The following is a 22,345-nucleotide window of genomic DNA, read 5'->3' on the forward strand; positions in this document are numbered from 1 at the left end:
TTCATCATTCTGTCATGTCGGTGTTTTTCACATGCCTCAAAGCTACGTTTATATTCACCACGGTTATACAAGACACAATATAGATGTTTATGTTGGTATTTGCAGATTGAGAGAGTAAGATACATTTGGGGATATATGCATATTACTCTGACACTCCGATATAAAGCCGAAATAATCGTACGAGTGATATTTAAAAAAATATGACATTTATAGTGACAGTATGGTTCATTGAACAGCTTAAGGTTATTGCAATATCAGCTACTTGTGCTGAAAACGTTTGTACATTGAACGTGAATAAGTAGACAAATGTATTTAATCTAAGTCTATTCCAAAATCCAAAGCACATGTCTAGACTTTTGTTTTGTTTTTCATTTCGAGTTTATGGAAATTAGTCCAATTCATTTCAAAAGAACGGAAAGTTGGATATTATTCATGCAAATCATCGGGAAACAGAAATGTTAGATATGACCTGGCAAAAAATACCTGGATGTAAGAATACATTAGGGACTGACGCTTTATTTTGGGGGTGAGTGGGATTTGTTTGAAACAATTCGGTTTTCAAATAAGGTGAAAAAAATATTCTTGCTTTGAGTCTTATATGATATATATATATATATATATATATATATATATATATATATATATATATATATATATATATATATATATATATTCCATTTGTTCAGTCGAAAAGAAATATACACTGGTTTGATATAAAATCCCAGCACCCTTCCCGTTTTTGATGTAATTAAAAGAAGAAAAGAATACAATTTTAAAACCTAAGACGTGAATGGCTTGTAAATTATTGCTGTCAAACAGTTGATTGCAGTTTTAATCTACATTTATTAATCATTTTTGTGGTCGCCAGCCATCACCACACAGTTACTCAGTGAAAAACCTGAATAATTTATTGCACAAATAATTACTGAAGTCACATTCAAAAACATTCACGTAACCCACGACCCTCAAGTATACATAGAAACCAATTTCTACGACTCTCTACACCAAACGACCTTTCAGATAAACGGGTAAATATGTTTATTGACATGAGGTAAATTTGACTGGTTAGTCATTGACTGTGCACAGCTAAACGAAGACACTCCTTGCACAATTTCTGTAACGACATGTCGGCTGCTTTCGGTGTCGCACACGATTTCACGCTCGTTTAGCCCAGTACGTACCTGTTCAGCTCTGAATTTAGCAGATAAAATGAGCAATTAAAATATTTTATTTCAAACAAATTAGAATAAAATGCATATTTGTTAAAATATACAATTAAACTTTTTTCACAGTAAATTTAAATTTTTGAAAAAATGTTTTTGAGGCATAAATGCTTATAAAATAGTGTTCATGTGATTTATATGATTATTCAGGTTTCTTTATCATTTCCCCCAATTTTGTTTAGTTTCGGTACACCATGGACTTTTCGTTATAACCTCAACTTTAAAAAAGGAAACAGTCTCCATTACACTCTTTAAGCACAAAACAGTAAACGACGCTAGTCCCTACGTCACCAATATTGCAAATCTATTTATTATATTAATTACTTCAAAATGATAGCTGATAAGATATATACGTGCAAGTGTTGAATTTTAGGCATTCGATTATGCGTTTTGAAGTAGCACGAATGACTGAATCGATTTAAAAAAATATGCCAATATGTTCGATTTCAGTGCATCTTTGACTGATGCCAGTGTTCCTACAGTAAAAAGACACGCAGTCATATATAACCATAGACAAACTGGGAATATTGGATACAGACATAGAATTAGAATGCATGACGTTTAGATCTCTGAAAGAAAATCAGAAAATTAGAAATGCAAAAGTAGTATAGTGAGACGATCGAGACCCAAACGGAAATCCTTCTTTAAACGGGGTAAAAGATTCATGACTCAAACGGGTATATCTTTCTAAACAGTGTTAAAAGATCCCAGACCTAGACGGGAATCTTTTTCTAAACAGGGTAAACAGATTCTATACCGAAACTTTCTATAACTCACATAATCCTTACGAGAGAGAGAGAGAGAGAGAGAGAGAGAGAGATTAGTTTATTCATCACCATTGTTTTTTTTTTATTGTAAATAAGCCACGCTCTCTTAAACATTATCAAATTAAAAGAGAGGATTGGGGATAGTCTTTTCCTTTTTATGTACAATTACCACATAATCAACATATCTTTGTAGGACATTCTATGTTAAGCAGAGTAAAAAGATTATAGGAATATAACGGGAATTTAACATTAGGCCGACGTCTTGTGAGTTTACAGCGCATAGGTCTTTCTGAACTTCATTGGTTATTTATGATAGACTATGATAATGTATATGGTTGGGTTGGGGTGTTCCCAATATTTTATTTAAACTATTATAGAAGTCCCACCCAGGCTCTATTTTGTTGGAAGTTAAATTTAGTGAAAAAGATGTAAAGATCAGAGCCCCCCAGTCAGCAATGCTGACGGTTAGATGGTTAAACATACAAAAATGGTTGAAATTCAACGAATAACAATTTAATAACAATTCAACAATCAAATGACTCAAATTTCCAATTACACTCCTTGATTAGCAGTGTGAGATTGATTTCCACCTGTCCTTATATTTCCACTCATCTGTTGTATCTTTTTTTCTCATATTTTTCCCAATTCCTTCTCCTCTTCAACCCTGATATTTTTTCCAAATGCCCAATCCTCCTCCTCCACGTTCTACTCCACGACTGCACTTTTGTCGACTTCGACTGTTTCGGCTAGTCTCAATTCCGTCTCCTACTCGTGAACACTTGGGACTCAATTGAACCGGCAGTTCTCTGTCCCTTAAAAAGCTACGTTTTCGAAGCTTTGTCTTTCCTTAGAATATACCTCTAAATTCTGCCTCCCGATTACGAGTGGCTTCTTTTCTCGGAGTAAACCATATTGATCTGCAATCCTTTCTGGTGGATACTAAATTAATCTTATGAGTTTAGAACGCATCATTCGGGTCTGAAATGTAATCACGCTCTCTATATACATTTTTGATTGGATATCGCTGTGGACCGATCAAATCAAACTTAGCAGACAGTGTCCCTCTCGCTGTATGTCAGCGTGGAGACGGACAAGAACACTCCCCGTTCACTCCGCAGACTTCGTTTTGTCCTTGAGCTAACCTTTAACATATAGGCGTGATAACGGCAAGCCTTTGTTAAGAGACGCGACAGGTCGCCTTCGCCAACTCAAGTTTCTGGTCTCTGACTGGTCATGGTAACATTGCGTAAAAGTTCAACACTAACCCCGAGGCAATCTTTAGAGATCAAACACAAGGCCGCGGTAATATTCCCAAGACATGTAGATTATAGCTTATACATGACTCTATAGCTGGGGCTTAAAAAACATGATATAGACAAAAATATGATTCAAATGTATGTAGGCGCAGAAATTGAAGCAAATATCATACATTTTGTTAAATTAACTTTTTTCGGTAAAAAATCCCAAACAACCGATTTATTCGGCCAACCTCTTATAATTCTACTAATGGATTGACAGCAGGAGGTTATGAATGACAACAAAAATAGTTCGATAATTCGTAACCTCTTGGTTAAATCCTGTCATAAACAAGTGACAATAATGTCAGCTATTGACATATATTTGAGTTATGATCAGTAGACTTCACCTCAAAGTTGCGAATAATGCTTTGGAAAAATGTTGACGCATTCATTTACATATAAATCATCTCACTGTGTTGGTTGGTCAGGCAACAGACTAGGCAACTAACAGAGAAACACGGATATATACAACAACAAAAATGCCTTAATAGTAATTCTCCCTTAACCCCCAAACAACATCTCTAACGTAGATAATTTTCGCCTGTGGCATGCGACGATGTCTCTGGACCTATGAATGGCAGTATAAGTTACAGTTCTAGAACAAGGACCATCTAAAACAAAAACTGGTCCAAAATACATTCGAGTGGGTTTGCGAGGGGTATCCGTCGGGGGGGGGGGAGGGAGGGATATCCATCAGTAAGCCAAAGCAACAATTTTCTCACTAAAATCAGGAGATCAACAACGTAGCAGACTACTCAGGCTGCATCATTTTGATTGCATCATATATTTTAAATGAAAAGAAATTATACAGAGCAAAGTTTGCAAGAAAAAAAATAAGTTACCAAGTTTCGCGGCGAAACAACAATCACAACAACCACAAAAATACCTTTTTTAATTGAATTACTGGAAATCAGTTTTTTAAATACCATTTTTAAACATTTCTGCAGCATTTAACTAGTTCCCTCAACAATATTGAATGACCTTTGAAAATTTGTGTTACATTTTGTATCAGACACTACCCATCACTCTGTTTACTTTTCTCTCTTTCTGTTTTGTGTGTGTCTCTCTCGTACTGATAATACGGGCAAACTTTTTATATGTAACCAAAGGCCAACAAATTAAAAGCTCACTCTAGTAATTTTGGATAAGAATGTCTCTGCAAATTCTAAAAGTAATGTATTCAGCAATGTCAAACATCAAGAACTTCATAACGGAGACAATGGATGACTCATTGAAAAATGCCTCTGAATTTCCAGAAGCTGGGGGACCAAGTCAGAAGAAGAGCCATTTTAAATTACCTAAAAAAGAAGGAATACTTAATATATCTATTGCAAGATACACATTTTATTAAACGATGGGAGACAAAGCGAATAGCTATTTTATTGAACGATAACTTTCAGTTTACCATACAGAGAGTAAACGTAGATGTAAATGACAACAAGATGTAGATATTTCAACTGATAATTACAGGTACACACTTATAAATATTTATGGTTCTAATGTTGCAGCACCAAATTTCTACAATTAGGTTAGGCAGTATAATCAGGACTTTAAAACTCAGCATGTTGGAAGGGTCTTCAATCTAGATATGAATCAAGCCCTGTATAATCATAAAGCGAGATATACAGTAATTTGCATTTATGCTGAATAAAATCTATTTAATATCTGGCGAGAACGCAATATGGGTTCAAAACGATACATGTAGAGAAAGAAAAAACCAATCAAGGAAGCAAGGTTATATTTCTTCCTAGTTTCAGAAACTCTTTTTATAAAGGTAAATGATGCCACTATAAACCAGGTTGTGGAACAGACCGTTTTCTAGTCCCACTAACTTTTACTTTTCGAAAAACAGAAAAACACATAACATTTTTAAAAAAATATAACAATTCTCTATTGAAAGATTTAGAGTACATGTATCGTTGTTAAGGATTCGGTTCAAGAGTGCCAGTGTACATGGATCGTTGTTAAGGATTCGGTTTAAGAGTACAAGAGAACATGGATCGTTGTTAAGAATTCAGTTTAAGAGTGCCAGAGAAAATATGTTTCCCACATCAAAGTATAACTTGGAACCATCAACAGCTTCTGAGATTAGATTCTCCATTAACGAACAATTGTTTTTAAATGCTTTTTAATCAATAAGATGCAAAACGTTTTCGTATGCTTCGTTAAAAGAAGACAACAAGTTCAACAGGAAGATCAAATTACAAATGAGATTTTACTTTTTTAGAAGAGGAAAACAATGCAAATAACCTACATGAAACATAAAAGATATTTAGCCGGTCAGTAGAAATTCGTACCAAAACAAATGAAAGGGGCTACAGTCAGATTAAGGATAAAATGGATTAAAGATGGAAAAAGGGTTTCAAAATATTGTTGCAATTTTCAAAATAGAAACTATACAATACATAATTTAGCTAAACAAGATGGAATATGTACACAAAATGAGCTAGAAATGTTAACAAAAGCTAAATAATACTTTGAAAGATTATATTCTTATCACAATGTAGACCCAGTTAATCTTGAAGATTCACTGAATTTCATTGACATCCCTGAATTGGACAATCAACGAAGTAAATCAATGGATGGCCCAATTACACTAACAGAAGCAAGATCAATTCTTAAAACATGCCTAATAATAATAGTACAGGATCAGAGTGATTTACAGTCGAGTTCTTAAAAGTCTTTTGGAGAGATCTTGGTCAATACTTTGTAAGAGCAATCAATTTTGCATGTAATAATGGTGAGTTATCTTCAACTCAGAAAGAATGTTTATGATATGTCTCCCTAAAGAGGATAAGCCAAAACAGTCTTTAAGAATCTGGAACCCCATTTCCTTATCTAAATGTCATACAAACTTGCATCATCATGCACTGCAAATCGACATAAACCTATACTGCCATCAATTCATAATCAAAAAGGCTTTATTAAAGGGAGATACAAAGGAGAAAATATCATTACTCTTATTGTTTTACTGGAAAATACGCAAGCTACATGGACTTCCTTTTTTAATTGATTTATAGAGAAATTTAAATAATGATATATTCTTGGAATGTATTATTGTGATTCAATTAAAGACTGTCGGCACATCATTATGACACATGCCTCCACAGGCACATCAACACTTTCAGCATTGGATTTATATTAGAATACCACTGAATTTATTTTCAGAACTTCAATCATTAGGACGTTTATTCGAGATTCTATGATTATTTGATTTTTTTCTAATACCGTAATTTCTTTTACATTTTTGACCTTTTATTATAGGGAAATTAATTAGTTGTTGAATTGTACAAAACTTGTTGGTTCTCACTCTTTTTTTTATTACTTATTTTAAGACCTTAGAGTCGTAAATCGATGTGTTGCGTACCAGATGAAGGTCCGTGTTCCCAAAGTTAAGGTCAGAGATGGAGTTTAAAGTCAGCTTAGAAAATTCGTATCCGTTCTAAAATTCTAATAATATATCTCTGCCAGAACAAATGATTGAATGAAAGATTCTCTTGATTAAACGAACACTTCTTTCATTTAATACCTAAAGGGTGGGATCGTTCGTGTCCACTAGACAACTATATAGTTTGGTTTTGGAAAGTAATTTGCTATTTCAGACATTAACATTGATTTTATTTTAAAAGAAAATGATAATTTTGTCTAAAATACCTTCGATAGGAAAACCCAGTTGTCTTCGTAAGTGCTTATAGTTTACAAAATAAGTTTTTGTTTTTCATGTCCTTGCTTTAGATACAGCAAAATATTAGTGCTGTAAAAATTAACCTCTATTCAGACTAATAACAACTTTGGACCAATGAACAGTCTTTCAAATATGACGAGACTAATGAGCATTCTGACCAATAAAAATATATCCGAAATGTTGAATACTCGAACCAATGAACCCACTTCGGCACAGAGAACCTTCGGACCTGTGAACTCATTTTGAAATATTTTCCGACAAAAGAACCTTCGGACTGAACCCCATATTATCCAAAAGCTTCGGACTTAATACCTTTTAAACGTTTCCTTGGAAGTTATAAACCCGAGAATAAATGAACTTTAGGACTATTGATCACTATATTCTTCGAACCTGGTAACCCTTTGGAACAATGGAACTGTGGGCTACAGTGTTCGGAAAATATAGTTCTTTTCCAAAAATAGTTCGGAGTTATGAACCTTGGGACAAATGAACCTTCAGAACTCCGTGCAGTTACAAAGCACTCTAACCAGTCATTCTTAATAGATCGTAAAATGGAACGAATTGTCTCAATACACTAGTTTGATATAAAGGGAAACAACTCTGTGGAGACTACAACATAATCCACATGTCCGTGTGCGTCCATGTATGTGTCTTTTTACGTGTGTTTGTGTATGTGTGAGAAAGAGAGAGAGAGAAAACAGACATTTTGAAAGGGTTTCACGAAAAAGGATCTATAAAAATCAAGAAAAAAGCAGGAGATTAAAATTCTTGAGCAATATGGGTGATATTATATCTTCTCGTTTTTGTTTACTGGACTTTCTTTACAATTGTAGGCAACCTGTAGCTCTTAAAAATGAATTAAAACGCAGAAAAATATGATCTTCTCTACCAAAAGGCAGCTAAGACGAATGTGATACGACGCAACCTGGGTGATGTGCCATGCCATCAGAGTAATGCCCTGCCTGCCATCAAAATGATGATGTGCCCTGCCATCGGAGTGATGCTGTGCCATGCCATCGGAGTGATGATGTACCCTGCCATCAGAGTGATGATGTGCCCTGCCATCAGAGTGATAATGTGCCCTGCCATCAGAGTGATGATGTACCCTGCCATCAGAGTGATGATGTGCCCTGCCATCGGAGTGATGCTGTGCCATGCCATCGGAGTGATGCTGTGCCCGCAATCAAAATGATCATGTGCCCTGCCAACAGAGTGATGCCGTGCCTGCAATGAAAATTATGCTGTGCCATGCCATCGGAGTGATGCTATGCCTGCCATCGGAGTGATGATGTATCATGCCATCAGAATGATTATGTGCATGCAATCAGAAAGGCATGTCCTGCCATCAGAGTGATGATGTGCCCTGCCATAAGAGTGGTGTTCTGCCCTGCCATCAGAGTGATGATGTGCATGCTATCAGAATAATGATGTGCCCTGCCATCAGAATGATGATTTGCCCTGCCATAAGAGTGCTGTTGTGCCCTGCCAATCGGAGTGATGACGTGCCATGCCATCAGAGTGATACTGTGCAAGCTATCAGAATGATGTTTTGCCTTGCCATCAGTGATGATATGCCCTGCCATCGCACTGATGATTTGTCATGCCATCGGAGTGATACCGTGCTATGACATCGGAGTGATGCTGTACCTTGAGATATAAACAATGCGTCACAATCTTGTCTCTATATTATGGAAAGCGATACCGTTCGTGTGTCCATCTATGGATCACAGGAGCTGGTATCGTTGCTTACAAGTTATCTGTCATACATGTACTATATAATAACTACAATAGAGGAAGGGTCCCCGAGTGGCCGAGTGGTCTAAAGCGCTCTCCATTACGGATCACTGCCATCTCACATCTGTCTGCGTGGGTTCGAGTCTTGGATTCGGCTAATGTGGGTATGTGAGAAAGCTTGCCAGTAGCTCCTCGTGGGTCGGTGGTTCTTTCCGGGGTTTTCCGGGTTTTTCCTCCACCATTAATACTGGCCGCCATTGATAGCCTATCGGGTGCTGGAAAATGGCGTTAAACCCTACAACAACAACAACAACAATGGAGGACTCTTCTCTCCTTTCTCGATCGACCTATTTAAGAATGAACGCTTATATTTCAAGTTACGTTTCGTGTAGAGTAATATTTTTGGTACCGATGTTTAGCTCAGGCATTCGACTTTGTATGCGTATCCAAAGTTTGGCTTACTATCATACTTTTAAGAACAGACCATTTTCCCACGCTACTGCTCGGTATGGCCATGATCGTGCTCGCTTAATATGCAAGAACAGCGCGCTGAATGGAATGCTGCCTTCTCAATGGCCAACTAAAATAAGTTATAAATAAATTCTTGACATCATTTTCTTTTAACCAATGAGAAGACAGTCTTCTATTCAGTTGGTTTTACTTGCATATTAGGCGGGCGCGAGCAGGGCCATGTGGAACGGTAGCGTGGGGAAAATGGCCTGGCATTCCTTAAAAGTATCATATTAAGTCAAACTGTTGATAGGGATACAGTCAAATGCCTGACCGCTCCGGTGACCTAGTGGTTAGAGCGTCCGCCTCGGATGCGGGAGGTCGTGGGTTCGATCCCCGACCGAGTCAAACCTCAGCATTAAGAGATTAGTGTTAGGACTGGTTGGCCTGGTGTCAGAATAATGTGACTGGGTGGGACATCATGATACATGCCTGCGGCATAATGCCCCAGTGCTAGACATCACTATAAACTGCCACATTGCAGACATCGTAACGATATGGCTGAAAAATTGTTGAAGCTACGTTAAAAATCCAAATCACATCACATCACATCAAATGCCTGAAATAAATATGGGTACCAAATTTATTAAGCTACGCAAAGCGTGGCTTGAAATATCAGCGTTTATTCTTAATTAGGTCGCGCGAGAAAGGAGAGAAGTGTCCTCCCTTATAGCTAAATATAGTATATGTATGAAAGGTAAATGTAAATTTTAAGCAACGATACGAACCCCTGTGCTATGGATCGCATCCATGCACTCACAAATTAAAAAATTCATCCAAAATCACAAATTATGTTTCCTGTGGTTTTCCTTGGCTCGATTCTAGACGGACTGGAAATGACTTGAAAATTTGAAGCAACCACTCTCAAAGCTTTAACCAGATCACCTAACCATTTTCCATTTTATTCCCATTCGAAATTTCCACTTGAGTTTAGAATCTTTTACTGTTTAACAGAGGATTCCCATTTGTTGTCTTCAATCTTTTTACCTCGTTTGATATAGGATTCCAAATTGGGTCTCGAATCTTTATACCCTGTTAAAGCATAGGATATCCGTTTGAGCCCAGAATCTCTTTACCCTATTTAACTTAAGATTACCGTCGCCATCATCCCATTTTACAACACGCAAACCTATTAATGACATTTTTTTTGACAATGTATGGAACAATGTCAAACTTACACCAACGTTAATTTTGTAATTCCTCTCTTATTTTCAGTCCGCAGCATCACCACCCCCTTCGTTAGTCCTAGCATACCACAATCACATAGACCCACCATCACCCCCAGAAGATGAGTAATTTAGATGATACTATAAAACTGTTATTCGAAACTCAGATCCCCTACAACAATATTCATAAGCTTCAATAATTGAACCCAGAGGTATAGGTGAGTTGCTCAACATGAGTGCGCTAAGAGATTTTTTTCCCTTGCAAGTGGGAGTGTTGGGCGGGGTGCAATCTGTTTGAAATTATAAACACGTAGTTTTGTACATATCATTAGGCGTCAATATTACTGACATACCTGACCCGATTGATTAACGTTACAGGTGACACAAAAACTTGCATCACTAAAGTGGACAGAAGGGCATTATTAATTATAAACTGACCAGTTTTATCAGAGAGCTGTTTGGAAAGAAACAAGGGAGAACAATTTCGCCTGCCGAAGTTGACATATCGAGATTAGAAAATAAATACTGAACCAGATGTCTCACTGTTTACTTCAATACCTGACGACATTTACTTTGGTGTGGAATATATCTGATATTTATTATTTCTTAATATATAAAACACACTAACATTTTCTTTATCCTTTGCTGACCACGTATCTCAAACTTTCTCCAGACCACATTTGGCATAAATGAATGTAAATATCTGCTAAAAGGTGGGTGCATACTTAAGACATTGAATTTAATACTTCGCTGGTCGTTGGGCTAGGTTGGAGGCGGGTAGGTAACAGCACATATGAAATTTTTCACAATTACCGTACAATCTTATATATACATACATATATGCTAACCTATCTTAAACGCTGAATGAGGCCAAGTAAATAACCCTTGCCCGAATACACTTTTGTAGTCCAGTACTAATGCTGCATGCCAGATTATCGATTTAAGGTTTGTCAGAATAAATTTTGTAATCTCTTTGTAAAGCGGTGAAACCTTTTAATCTCTTGCTTTCATTGCAAGAACAACAACAGCAACAACAACTCTAATACCAATATATCTTTTATTATAAAAAAATACCTCTGAATGAGAGTTTGAATTCTTTTTACAGTGGAGAAAGAAATAATGAAAAACAAGAAATAAACTACTTACTAAAATATATAAAGTTGTGTTGTGACTTTCTTATGTAAGTGTATGCATCACCATTCAAACTTACACTGAGAGTACACTTAGGGGTGAAGGAATGTAAGTATATGCATCACCATTCAAACTTACACTGAGAGTACACTTAGGGGTGAAGGAATGTAAGTATATGCATCACCATTCAAACTTACTCTGAGAATACACTTAGGGGTGAAGGAATGTAAGTATATGCATCACCATTCAAACTTACACTGAGAGTACACTTAGGGGTGAAGGAATGTAAGTATATGCATCACCATTCAAACTTACACTGAGAATACACTTAGGGGTGAAGGAATGTAAGTATATGCATCACCATTCAAACTTACACTGAGAATACACTTAGGGACGAAGGAATGTAAGTATATGCATCACCATTCAAACTTACACTGAGAATACACTTAGGGACGAAGGAATGTAAGTATATGCATCACCATTCAAACTTACTCTGAGAATACACTTAGGGGTGAAGGAATGTAGGTATATGCATCACCATTCAAACTTACACTGAGAATACACTTAGGGGTGAAGGAATGTAGGTATATGCATCACCATTCAAACTTACACTGAGAGTACACTTAGGGGTGAAGGAATGTAAGTATATGCATCACCATTCAAACTTACACTGAGAGTACACTTAGGGGTGAAGGAATGTAAGTATATGCATCACCATTCAAACTTACTCTGAGAATACACTTAGGGGTGAAGGAATGTAAGTATATGCATCACCATTCAAACTTACACTGAGAATACACTTAGGGGTGAAGGAATGTAAGTATATGCATCACCATTCAAACTTACACTGAGAATACACTTAGGGATGAAGGTGTGTTGCACACGAAACTCTTTGTCACCAGGTCATACTTTCCAAAAATCTTTCGAACATTGCTTGCAAATGGTGTCTGTACTGTACATTTTTAAATACTATTTCACCTATAGTCACTAAGTTTGAACTGTACGCGTATCTTGGAATTAAGGTGTGTAAAACACTTCTAAGTTCGATAGCCGAGAACACGAATCATATATGCAAATTAGCCGCTTTGCTGCAAAATTCGTGTATAGGTAAGGAAATACATAATTCCTGATCGTGAGCATTTTAATTTGACCGTTATATATTTATAACAAGTGTTGGTTTGCCACCAACCTGTCCGCAAAATCATTACGTCTTCTTGGTATGTACGCACGACACACGTCTACATATCTGTATTTGAGCGGAGATTTGGGTACACGCCCAAGGACAAATAAGGTGAACATACATACTTGCTGCTCCCGTCAATCAACCATTTTGGCATTGGTAGAAATGAATATAGATGACTTTCATATCGAGTGGCAATTTAATGCTATATACCAATGACTCTCAGAGCGGTGGTGCTTTATCTACAGGTATAGAGGTCTTTAAAGAACACAGTAATCTAATCTTAATCCGCCTTTAATCTGGCCGTTCAGAGTGATCTACTTCAACATGAAGACGGTCAAACTGTTCGAATTGTGTGTCATTGCAGCTGGTTTGTATTTATTTATTTTTTATTTATTAGTGTTGAAATACATAGCTCTGAATGGCATTTGTAATGAAATGCAGTCAGAAATACGCAGCCTCGTATTCTTAGTTTTCATTGTACATTTTTACTCATAATGATACACTAATTATTAAACCAGACTGCTGTGGAATGGACAGGTGGGGACACAAAAAAAATTATATTACAGGTGGGGACACAAAAAAATTATATTACTGATCATATCGAATCTTTTGTGGTCGTTTAACGGTTGGAAATACTAGATATTTTATTATTTGATCAAACACTCTAAAGCAATTTTTACACACATGCATTAATTTCAGCAGCTACTGTTCTTGGAGGACACTCTATACAGAACAGCCACGGTCACGATGGCACACATCACAATGACCAGAAAGAAAACCATGGAAATCATGGCTATAATGAAATTCATGAAAACCAAAATGGGTTCCAAAACAGCAACAGATATCACCAGGGACAAATAGGAAACCAGCAACCTATGAATGGTGCACAAGTCAGCACAAGTGAAACCAGACCTATTTCCGGACAAAGTAATGTCCCAGAACCCTTTCAGCGCTATGGCGCCGTAGCGGTATCATGGTGGAACGTGTATCTCGCGGATCAACAAAGCTGTGGAATTCAGAAAATCAAGCCTAACAACCCTTACGTCAGGATCTTAGGGGGACATTTAGCCAAAGAAGGTAGCTGGCCATGGATGGTAAGTATCCTAGCATACAATATACAGTGAAGCCTCCTAACAGAGTCAGCTCCCTTATAAAAGCCACTTCATATTTCTGTCTTTTTAAATTAACATGTATACTTATCTCCCTTGAACATACATTTTTGTCCCCATCCCACATGAGGCTGGTTGAGAGAAGCTGCTTTGTACAGTTATATTTCAGAATAAATTCATGAGGTTCTTCTTTGATGAAGTTTCCTCATGCAAGATTTAAGCACAATGTCTTTCTCTTTAATATATAGTATCGAGTTCTTGAGATGTTCAATCTTTAACTTCTATTTTAGATTTTCAGACGATACAATCTCAGTTAATAATTTCTGAATAACTTCGTAGATCAAAGGATCCAGATTAGTTTAGAGACTGCCTACTCTGATTTGTTTGGAGGTCAACCAGTCTGATTAAACTCTCTTCTTATTCTATTTGTCGCCATACGCAAAACATAGTCGAAAAATCTTATAGTAATCAGACTGGAGGTAAACTGCTTACAAGGCTGACTCGGAGTAGTAAAACTATATAGTTTTTTAATTACTATTCATTACCAAAGAATAATATTAAGGAAGCTTTGTACTGGTCCACGTTTGCAAACACGAAGAAGTTAATTTCAGAATATAAAAGAGTTGAAGTTGGTTTGGTGAGCAAACTAAATTTTTAATACGTTTAATACAGTTCTAGAATTATTTAATAGTACGATTAATAATGTGCAGGTTTCATATTTGATTTTACACAGTTTCTTTGAATGTATCGTTATAATGGTTAATACGGAAGTGCAGATTCACCAAAATAGATACTAAATGAAAATATGTGCAATTCAATGACTATTTAGAAACATACCAAGCATTTGTTGAATATATCGTAAAGGTAACAGGTTTTGCTAAGACAGATAACACCAGGTAGAATAAATGTAAATCATGTGTTGTAGGTATCTATGTTCTCGACGCTGATTGGACAGCCATGGTGTGCGGGCACACTGATTGGTCGACAGTGGGTTCTCACTGCAGCCCACTGCTTTAGATTGTAAGTTTGATTTCAAATTATTTTAGTTGAAGCCGTACATTTTATAGAAGTGATGTAGAAACACACACACATACACACACACACATTACAAATTGTTCCGTCTTTAATGGTTTTCTCTTTATAGAGGTCAGTGTTTAATAATACCTTCATGTAATGAATAGGTAATGTGTTCGTCATTCAGAGGGTTCATTATTCAAAGGTTTCAGTTTACACGCATTCTATTTGCTATGCTCTGGAGCTAACTTACATTTGTTTGTAGCTGAGTAAGTAATCAAATTAAAAAGTTTTTAATAAACCAGGTTACTGCACTGCACTGAAGTAAAAGTGACGATGCAAGTACATATCATCCAATGTTTAAACAATGTTAAAATGCTGATTAGTTTCATTTTCCAACACTTATGTGTAAATGTACTTTTTCGTGATGTATTTTTATTTTCTCTTAACGTTTAGTGCAGGCTAAGAGTTTCGTAGGATGGTATAAAATATATTTTACTTTTACAAATTCGTGTTTACCAATCAGGCATGGAAAGAATATTACGTACAGAACGATTTCATCATTAGTAGTTTAATGTATTTCATGAGTGAAAAGTGTTTAAGATGAAGAACATGCATGTAAACTGTTGCTAAAGCAATTCACGAAAACAACATGAACATTTTGGAAAGCGTCAGTTTTTCATATAAAAATGACACTGGCATTAAATATCGATGTGAAGGTAGGGACTGGTGTTTAAAAGAATATCATTGGATAAGAAAACCTAGTGAACTCTAGGAAGACTTAAGATCTTTAAAAGAAGAATCATTTGCTTTCAGAAGATTTTAGCTTTAATTGGAATTGCTTGAAGTCCGTGAAGAAAGAATAAAATACCAGTAACAATAACACTATATCCTTTAGAAGAGGAGACCTTTTGTTCTGAAATTGTATATTTATGTACGAGTTAGACAAAATGTTTAGCCCCAGAAATAAAACGGTAGCCTCCTTAAAGTGTAGTCGTTCCTACCATTAAGAAATATAGAGAGAAAAGTTTGGAGACATTCACTTCTTTTTATTTTCACTTGCATATGTGAATAAATATTAACATTCGCAAAGTCCAAATACAGTCAGTTCGCTGATCCGACCAAGTGGGTTCTTCGCTTTGGAATCTACAACGCATCTGGAGCATCTGAAGATTCCAGGGAGCAAGTCCGCCTGATTTCCAGATTAATCATGCACCCTGATTTTAATGACACGAAGGCATCGTTCTCTTTCGATAACGACATCGCCCTGATCAAATTGGACAGACCTGTAACCTTCGCCGACGTGGTGTCCCCACTTTGCTTGCCGGTCACCAATGACCCAATGAATGAAGGTCAAAGTTGCGTGATCAGCGGTTATGGAATTGCAAACTTGAAAAACCGTTAGTATCATTAATCTTGTATAAGTTCTCTGCAATCATAGTGACGATACATAAGTCTTAGACATAGTCATTAGTAAGGAATACTGCCATCATAACATAAGTAACAATAAACATTACTGAAAATTTGACATTAAATTACCGATAACTTGTTTTAGTCACGATTGGTTCTTAATTTACGTGCATTTCATGGGAGAAAACAAACAAACAAACAAACAAACAAACATAATATTGTTGCACGTAACAACCTTATAGTGAAGTGAAAATGCACAATACCGAAAATGGATAGTTTACACCTCGTCATTGGTAGATGATGACGTTTGGGGGTGGGTCGGGTGCACGTAAACAAATATGCGAGAAATGTTTGGGACGGAATCGCAGTGGACGAAGATCCCTGGAAGCTCCTGCATTTTAAGCGTTTCCAAGGCATAACCGTAACCATTAAACTGTAAGAAAACTTACTCTTGAAAACATGCCGGTTGTACCGCACTTACTTTAAGGGAAGGCGCTACCCGGCTCCACCCCTGCAGGTCATTCCACATGGTTCAAATAAAATTAACACAGTAACTGAGAGTAGCGTACTATCGGGGGCGGACTGGGCGGTTGCCCCGGACGACAGAAGTCTTGGGGCGCCACTAATAATTGAGATATGTATTTTGTAGAGTTCCACAGAAAGTATAAAGTTTTACTGTTTATATTTCAGAAATAATTTTTTTAATAATTTGATAGTAAAATTCAGAAGGCAAATTTTGTGTATATGAGAGAGAGAGAGAGAGAGAGAGAGAGAGCATATTTGTATTCTTATTGTCACCAATTTTCAGCGATTGCAGCTGCGAAAGAACTAAATCTCTTGCACCAGGCTACGGTCCCTTTGATTGTAACCAGGCGTTGCTCCATGTTTGATGGCTATGCGGACAAAGTCACAACCAATATGGTGTGTGCTGGATACACAGAAGGGGAAGTGGATGCTTGCTTTGTAAGTAATTTTAGAAAGAGACATTCTTTTGGTCCTATTTTTCATCACGTCGACATAAGTAGGCTATTTAATACAGAGTCATTTGGAATAAAGTGCTTTGCCCAAGGACATAATACAGAGTCATTTGGAATAAAGTGCTTTGCCCAAGGACATATTATGTTAGCCAGCAGGCCTGGTCCGTTGGTAGGATTCGATCCCGTACCCTTTCCGTCGTATGTACGGCACGCTAACCACTGAGCCATAGCGGCACCTGCTTCCATTCGTATCCTCTTATAGCAGTGCTGTCCAACCTTTCTGACACCATGGGCCACTGAAAAATGTTTTTCTTGAAGCCGAGGGCCGCAGCAGAAAACTGAAAAGAAACGACTATATAGCTGCTCGAGCTCTGGCGGGCCATTTAAAACTAGCCCGCGGGCCGCGGGTTGGACAGCACTGTCTTATAAGATGCAGGAGATCACATTCGGTCTGTTCTACATCTCGAACTTAAAGAGGTTTACAGGAATCAGGCCGGGTACTGCTGGTTTGATTTGTGCAGTATTGTTGGCTGTTGCTTCCACTCTTCATCGATATCCCGTGTACAGAGTATGTAGAAAGTATTTCCGGTCTTGAAAACAAAACCCCTTTTCATACATTAATATGTTGTACTTCAAGGTGTAAAATAGGTAGTTTTCATGTATCGTTCAATCGGGGTGAGATATTTTTGTTGTGTTTCATTTCTTTCTTGAAATTAAGTTGACTATCATTTAGTGACATAGTAGTGATAAATGACAGCTACGTATTTAATGTTCGTTAAGTTGGAGTTGCATTTATGGTTCGTTTATTTATGTCAGGATCCTCATGCAGGTTATGTGTTAACACCATATTTAATTACAGTTATGCGCCCACCATATATACCACAGATTTTAAATATTAAAGAATAAAATTGTAAATTTAGTGAGGTGTTTAACGGTACTAAGAAGTCAATAATCTTATTACAGGGTGATTCTGGAGGTCCAATTCAGTGTGAAACTGGCGGGAAATGGCACATTACGGGTAAACGCATCACATGTTTACAACCCAACTAGAAATCTCACCACATTTAGGAATCAGATATTCAAAACACGGCTCCCTTTCTGTACCGAATCAACTTTGTCGTCATAGTTGGTACATCGGTCTTATTCAATTGCTGTACCTACAGTATCAAACTGCCCCCACCCCACCTTTCGCTCTCGCTTTGTTCAAAAAACCACCGCATGTATATACAATACAGTCTGCAATTTCTGCAATAATCTTCCAGACATATTTTCCGGTATTTTTTCCCCTCATAGTATCAGAAAAATAGAATTCTACATATCTAATCCTTCATTGTTTATTTACCTGTCTTTTCCCCACATGAAATAAAAGTGACATGAACAGCAATGCAAAGTACGGTGATCGGTTGTTAAACAGTTTGTACAGGCAGAAGCATTGTTTAATAACTCAGTCTAGTCAGGAATTTGCAACACTTTTTTGGAGTTCCTTTGAGAATTCGTTTACTGATCAATAGTCCTAAATATCGCTATTAGTAAGGTACCATAAATTTTCACCGGGTCTATGTCATAGTTCTAAAAGAAATCAAACAAAATTAAGTACTTTTCTATCAGTGTGCGGAGTATAATTCACTAAGGTTCTTTGTCTTGTTAGAAGCTATCTCAAATCAAGTTTGTATCCTGACTTTATCCATAGGAAAAATGCACTGTCATCATGAATCCAAGTGACCCATTCGTTACGGTAATGCTAAAGTTTGTTTATGATCTGTTTGAATAATAAAAGTATTGACTCACTTCCAAGGTAAAAATGACACTTTCAATGACGTTATTGATATACTGTCCAAGTTGTTTTTATTTTTGTATTTTAAATTCGTAATGTGCAGAGGATGTGTGTGTACAATAAAGTGAATTAAGTTGAATCGGACTGGACTCTAAATTAAAGTAACACTGCTAAGCATTTGCCCTTTTATTGAAACAAAAGATGAGATTAAAAGAACAAAGAAGTACAAAGAAGAAGGGTTTCATAATGTCAAAAATGGGACCCAAGCTGAATAAATTACTTCTAAGATTACGGAACAACTAGTAAGAGTGGCGTAGACGTCATTTAGCATTACTAAGACTTCTAGCACTTTTTCATCTTATGTCCTAAAACAAACTGAAAATGGAACAGTTAGGAATAATTCCATCTAAAGAACTTAAATACCATGAGGTCTTAATGATCGCTTAAAGCTTCTAAATTCTTCAGAGAATTCAAAGTTGTTTTCAACTTTTTGTAGAATATCACTGTATCCTAAAACTTTCTGTTGTTTGCTTTGATGTTAAAATATGACTCTAAGGTACCTGTTAATTATCAAGCGTATATTTAATGTAATTTTGAGAACATGTATTATTATGTTACTTTCTTGTACAGGTATTACAAGTTGGGGCGGAAAGAAATACGACACATGCGCAGAACCCGGACAGCCCGGTGTATACACAGCCGTTCGGAACTATATGTCTTGGATACAAAACCAAATGTTCCTAGACTTTTTCCATGGCTACCTTCTTGGTAGCGGGAAGTAATGACGCCTTTTGATAGTTTGCTTCGAATAATGTTATTTCACTTTGTATTATTTTTTAAAATGTGACGACACTCAAAGGTTGAAATCTATGCAAATAAATACTTGATAGACAAGCAGCATCCTTCATTTTAGAACGGAAATGGTCAATATTGATTGCAAACAGTTTTACCTAGCTAGCGAATTTTCAGGTTGACAAGAAGTGTGTATCCCTTGTACTGCTTGTTGTCGTTGTATTAATATCACGAGGCAATAAAACTTTATTTTAGAAAGTGTGATACAATCTAACACATATAAATATGTAATTAGTACCCTCTTTACTCGCTAATAAGTCGAATCAACCTGCACACTGCACAGGCTCTGATCTATCGTTGTACAGTTCACCGGCAGAACTGGATTTGTTTTGTTTCTTATTGTTTCAAGAGAGCCTGCAGTCTAGACTTGAAGAACTTAATTTTCCGCCAGATCTACCTCTGGAAGAGATGTGGAATCACATCAAAGCTGCCATTCTGCAAACCTCAGAAGAAATCCTTGGATTCACCACTAAGAAATACAAGAATGGTTTGACGAAAACAACCAAACAATCCAAGAACTGCTTGCCAAAAGGAGATTAGCGTACCAAGTCCATCTTGCACAACCATCCTGTCCACAGAAGAAAGCAGCCATCCGCCTTATCTGAAGCTCCTTCCAGTGCAGTCTCCGAGACATACAAAATAAATGGTGGACAAAGCTTGCAGAAAGAACCAAGCTGTACGCTGACACTGATGACTACAAGGGGTTCTATGAAGTACTGAAAGCAGTGTATGGTCCTTCCTTCCAAATATAGAGCCCCCTACGGGGTGCAGATGGCCAAGAGCTACTCACTGACAGGGAATCTATCCTGAACCGCTGGTCAGAGCACTTCCACAGAGCAGGGCACGTGTTCAGGATGGAGGATCATCGCCTGCCAAAGATCGCACTGTATGGTGAGCTGTCAACCGGCCACCGTGACAGATGGGTACCTCGAAGAAGATATAAAGATTCCTTGAAAAAGACCCTCACCACCTGTGGCATCGATCATCGCAAATGGGCATTACAAGCTGCTGACAGTGAAAGCTGGCGACGTACAGTTTACCAGGTCGCTGGCACTTTTGAACCAAACAGACGAACCATCTTGGAGGAAAGACGATGGCAAAGAATAAACCGGGAACCATCGGCAGCACCCACCACAACCCAGACATTACCCTGCAGCCTCTTTGGACGGACGTGCCTGTCACGTATTAAGCTCGTCAGCCACCAGTGCGCGTGCAACAGATATGGGCATCCCCCTTCCTAAACTTCGCAAGCGAAGTCAAGCCAAAAACAACTCGCTAACAAGTCGAATCGACCTGCACACTGCACAGACTCTGATCTATCGGTGTACAGTTCACCTGCAGAACTGGATTGATGTTGTTTCTTAGGAGCAATTAGTTGAACAGTCAACAGAGACCAGCGCATTTTGCAACGACATTTTAGGGTCTATGTTGTTTGTAGTGAAGCTAGACTTTTAACTGAGTATAGACGGTACTTGAAATAAGTTGTAGCTTGTAAACAAATTACTTTTTTTTATGCAAGTAAGACAAATAAAGTTAAAACTTGACCGTGGTACAAATGGTTCTAAGAACAGTTATCGTTATGACTAAATAAAAAACAGATTATAGTGATATTCATTGGTCAGAAACGCTCTTGAGTAATTAATTGTGTGTGTGTGTGTGTGTGTGTGTGTGAGAGAGAGAGAGAGAGAGAGAGAGAGATTTGGATTTTTAACGTAGCTTTAACAAGTGTGTGTGTGTGTGTGTGTGTGTGTGTGATTTGGATTTTTAACGTAGCTTTAACAATTTTTCAGTCATATCGCTATGATGTCTGCAGTGTGGCAGTTTATAGTGATGTCTAGCACTGGACATCATGTCGCAGACATGTAGCGTGATGACCCACCCAGTCACACTATCCTGACACCAGGCCGACCAGTCCTAACACTAACCTCGTAATGATGAGCGCCAAGAGAGGAAGCTGTTAGTACCATTTTTGTAAATTTTTTGTATGACTCGGCCTGAGATCGAACCCACGACCTCCCGCATCCGAGGCGGACGCACTAACCACTAGGCCACCGAAGCGGTAGTAATTAGGTGTGAATTTTTAAATATATACATATATATAATTTTATTTTTAGAAGAAAAAAGAATCAAAATGAATTTGTTTCTTTCTTTTTTTCTCTCACTCAGTTACAGATGGCCATCACCAAATGACAATGAAATGCAATTGCTATTACGATAGAATTTCAAAAGTTGAATTGTTAAGGGTGCAAAATGTTTGGTTCGCTTTTTTATAGTTTTGTGTATTCCAAGGAGACTTAAGTATATGCTGTACCGGGTGTAGACAAGGCATGTGACTGATGTTTTCATTATTCTTATTCTTCTTCTTCTTCTTATTATTATTATTATTACGTAGGTTGACCATTGAGTCAAGGAACACAGTCCCAAGGCCACCTAAAAATCAAACACGTTGAGTTATTCGATAATCTAGGGACAATACACACAATATACCGAAAACAATAAAAACACTTTCGCG

The 22,345-nt window shown here is 37.2% G+C and overlaps 1 protein-coding gene across 2 annotated transcripts; it reads left to right on the top strand.

Annotated features, from left to right (window-relative positions):
* The first annotated feature begins 12,838 nt into the window (after positions 1-12,838).
* LOC149803813 (chymotrypsin-like protease CTRL-1) lies at positions 12,839-21,490 on the top strand. Of its 2 annotated transcripts, none has more exons than XM_089951440.1 (7): positions 12,839-13,064; positions 13,397-13,791; positions 14,732-14,826; positions 15,925-16,220; positions 17,039-17,193; positions 18,171-18,225; positions 19,612-21,490. In XM_089951440.1, exons 1-7 carry the CDS (start codon positions 13,022-13,024, stop codon positions 19,761-19,763), a joined length of 1,191 nt encoding a protein of 396 aa, XP_089807566.1. In that variant the 5' UTR covers positions 12,839-13,021; the 3' UTR covers positions 19,764-21,490. The 2 variants fall into 2 exon arrangements, with proteins under 2 accessions (XP_089807566.1, XP_089807567.1); XM_089951441.1 differs by having other exon boundaries at positions 13,400-13,791.
* The last annotated feature ends 855 nt before the right edge of the window (positions 21,491-22,345 follow it).

The sequence above is a fragment of the Sinohyriopsis cumingii genome, chromosome 3, assembly GCF_028554795.1.
Source record: "Sinohyriopsis cumingii isolate HCF-2022 chromosome 3, ASM2855479v2, whole genome shotgun sequence".
NCBI lineage: Eukaryota > Metazoa > Mollusca > Bivalvia > Unionida > Unionidae > Sinohyriopsis > Sinohyriopsis cumingii.

Excerpts from the sequence above, each read along its gene's own strand:
- LOC149803813 (XM_089951440.1), top strand. The coding sequence starts at position 13,022 with ATGAAGACGGTCAAACTGTTCGAATTGTGTGTCATTGCAGCTG. Across the intron at positions 13,065-13,396 it reads ATTGTGTGTCATTGCAGCTG|CAGCTACTGTTCTTGGAGGA; the intron begins GTTTGTATTTAT and ends CATTAATTTCAG. Across the intron at positions 14,827-15,924 it reads GCAGCCCACTGCTTTAGATT|TCAGTTCGCTGATCCGACCA; the intron begins GTAAGTTTGATT and ends GTCCAAATACAG.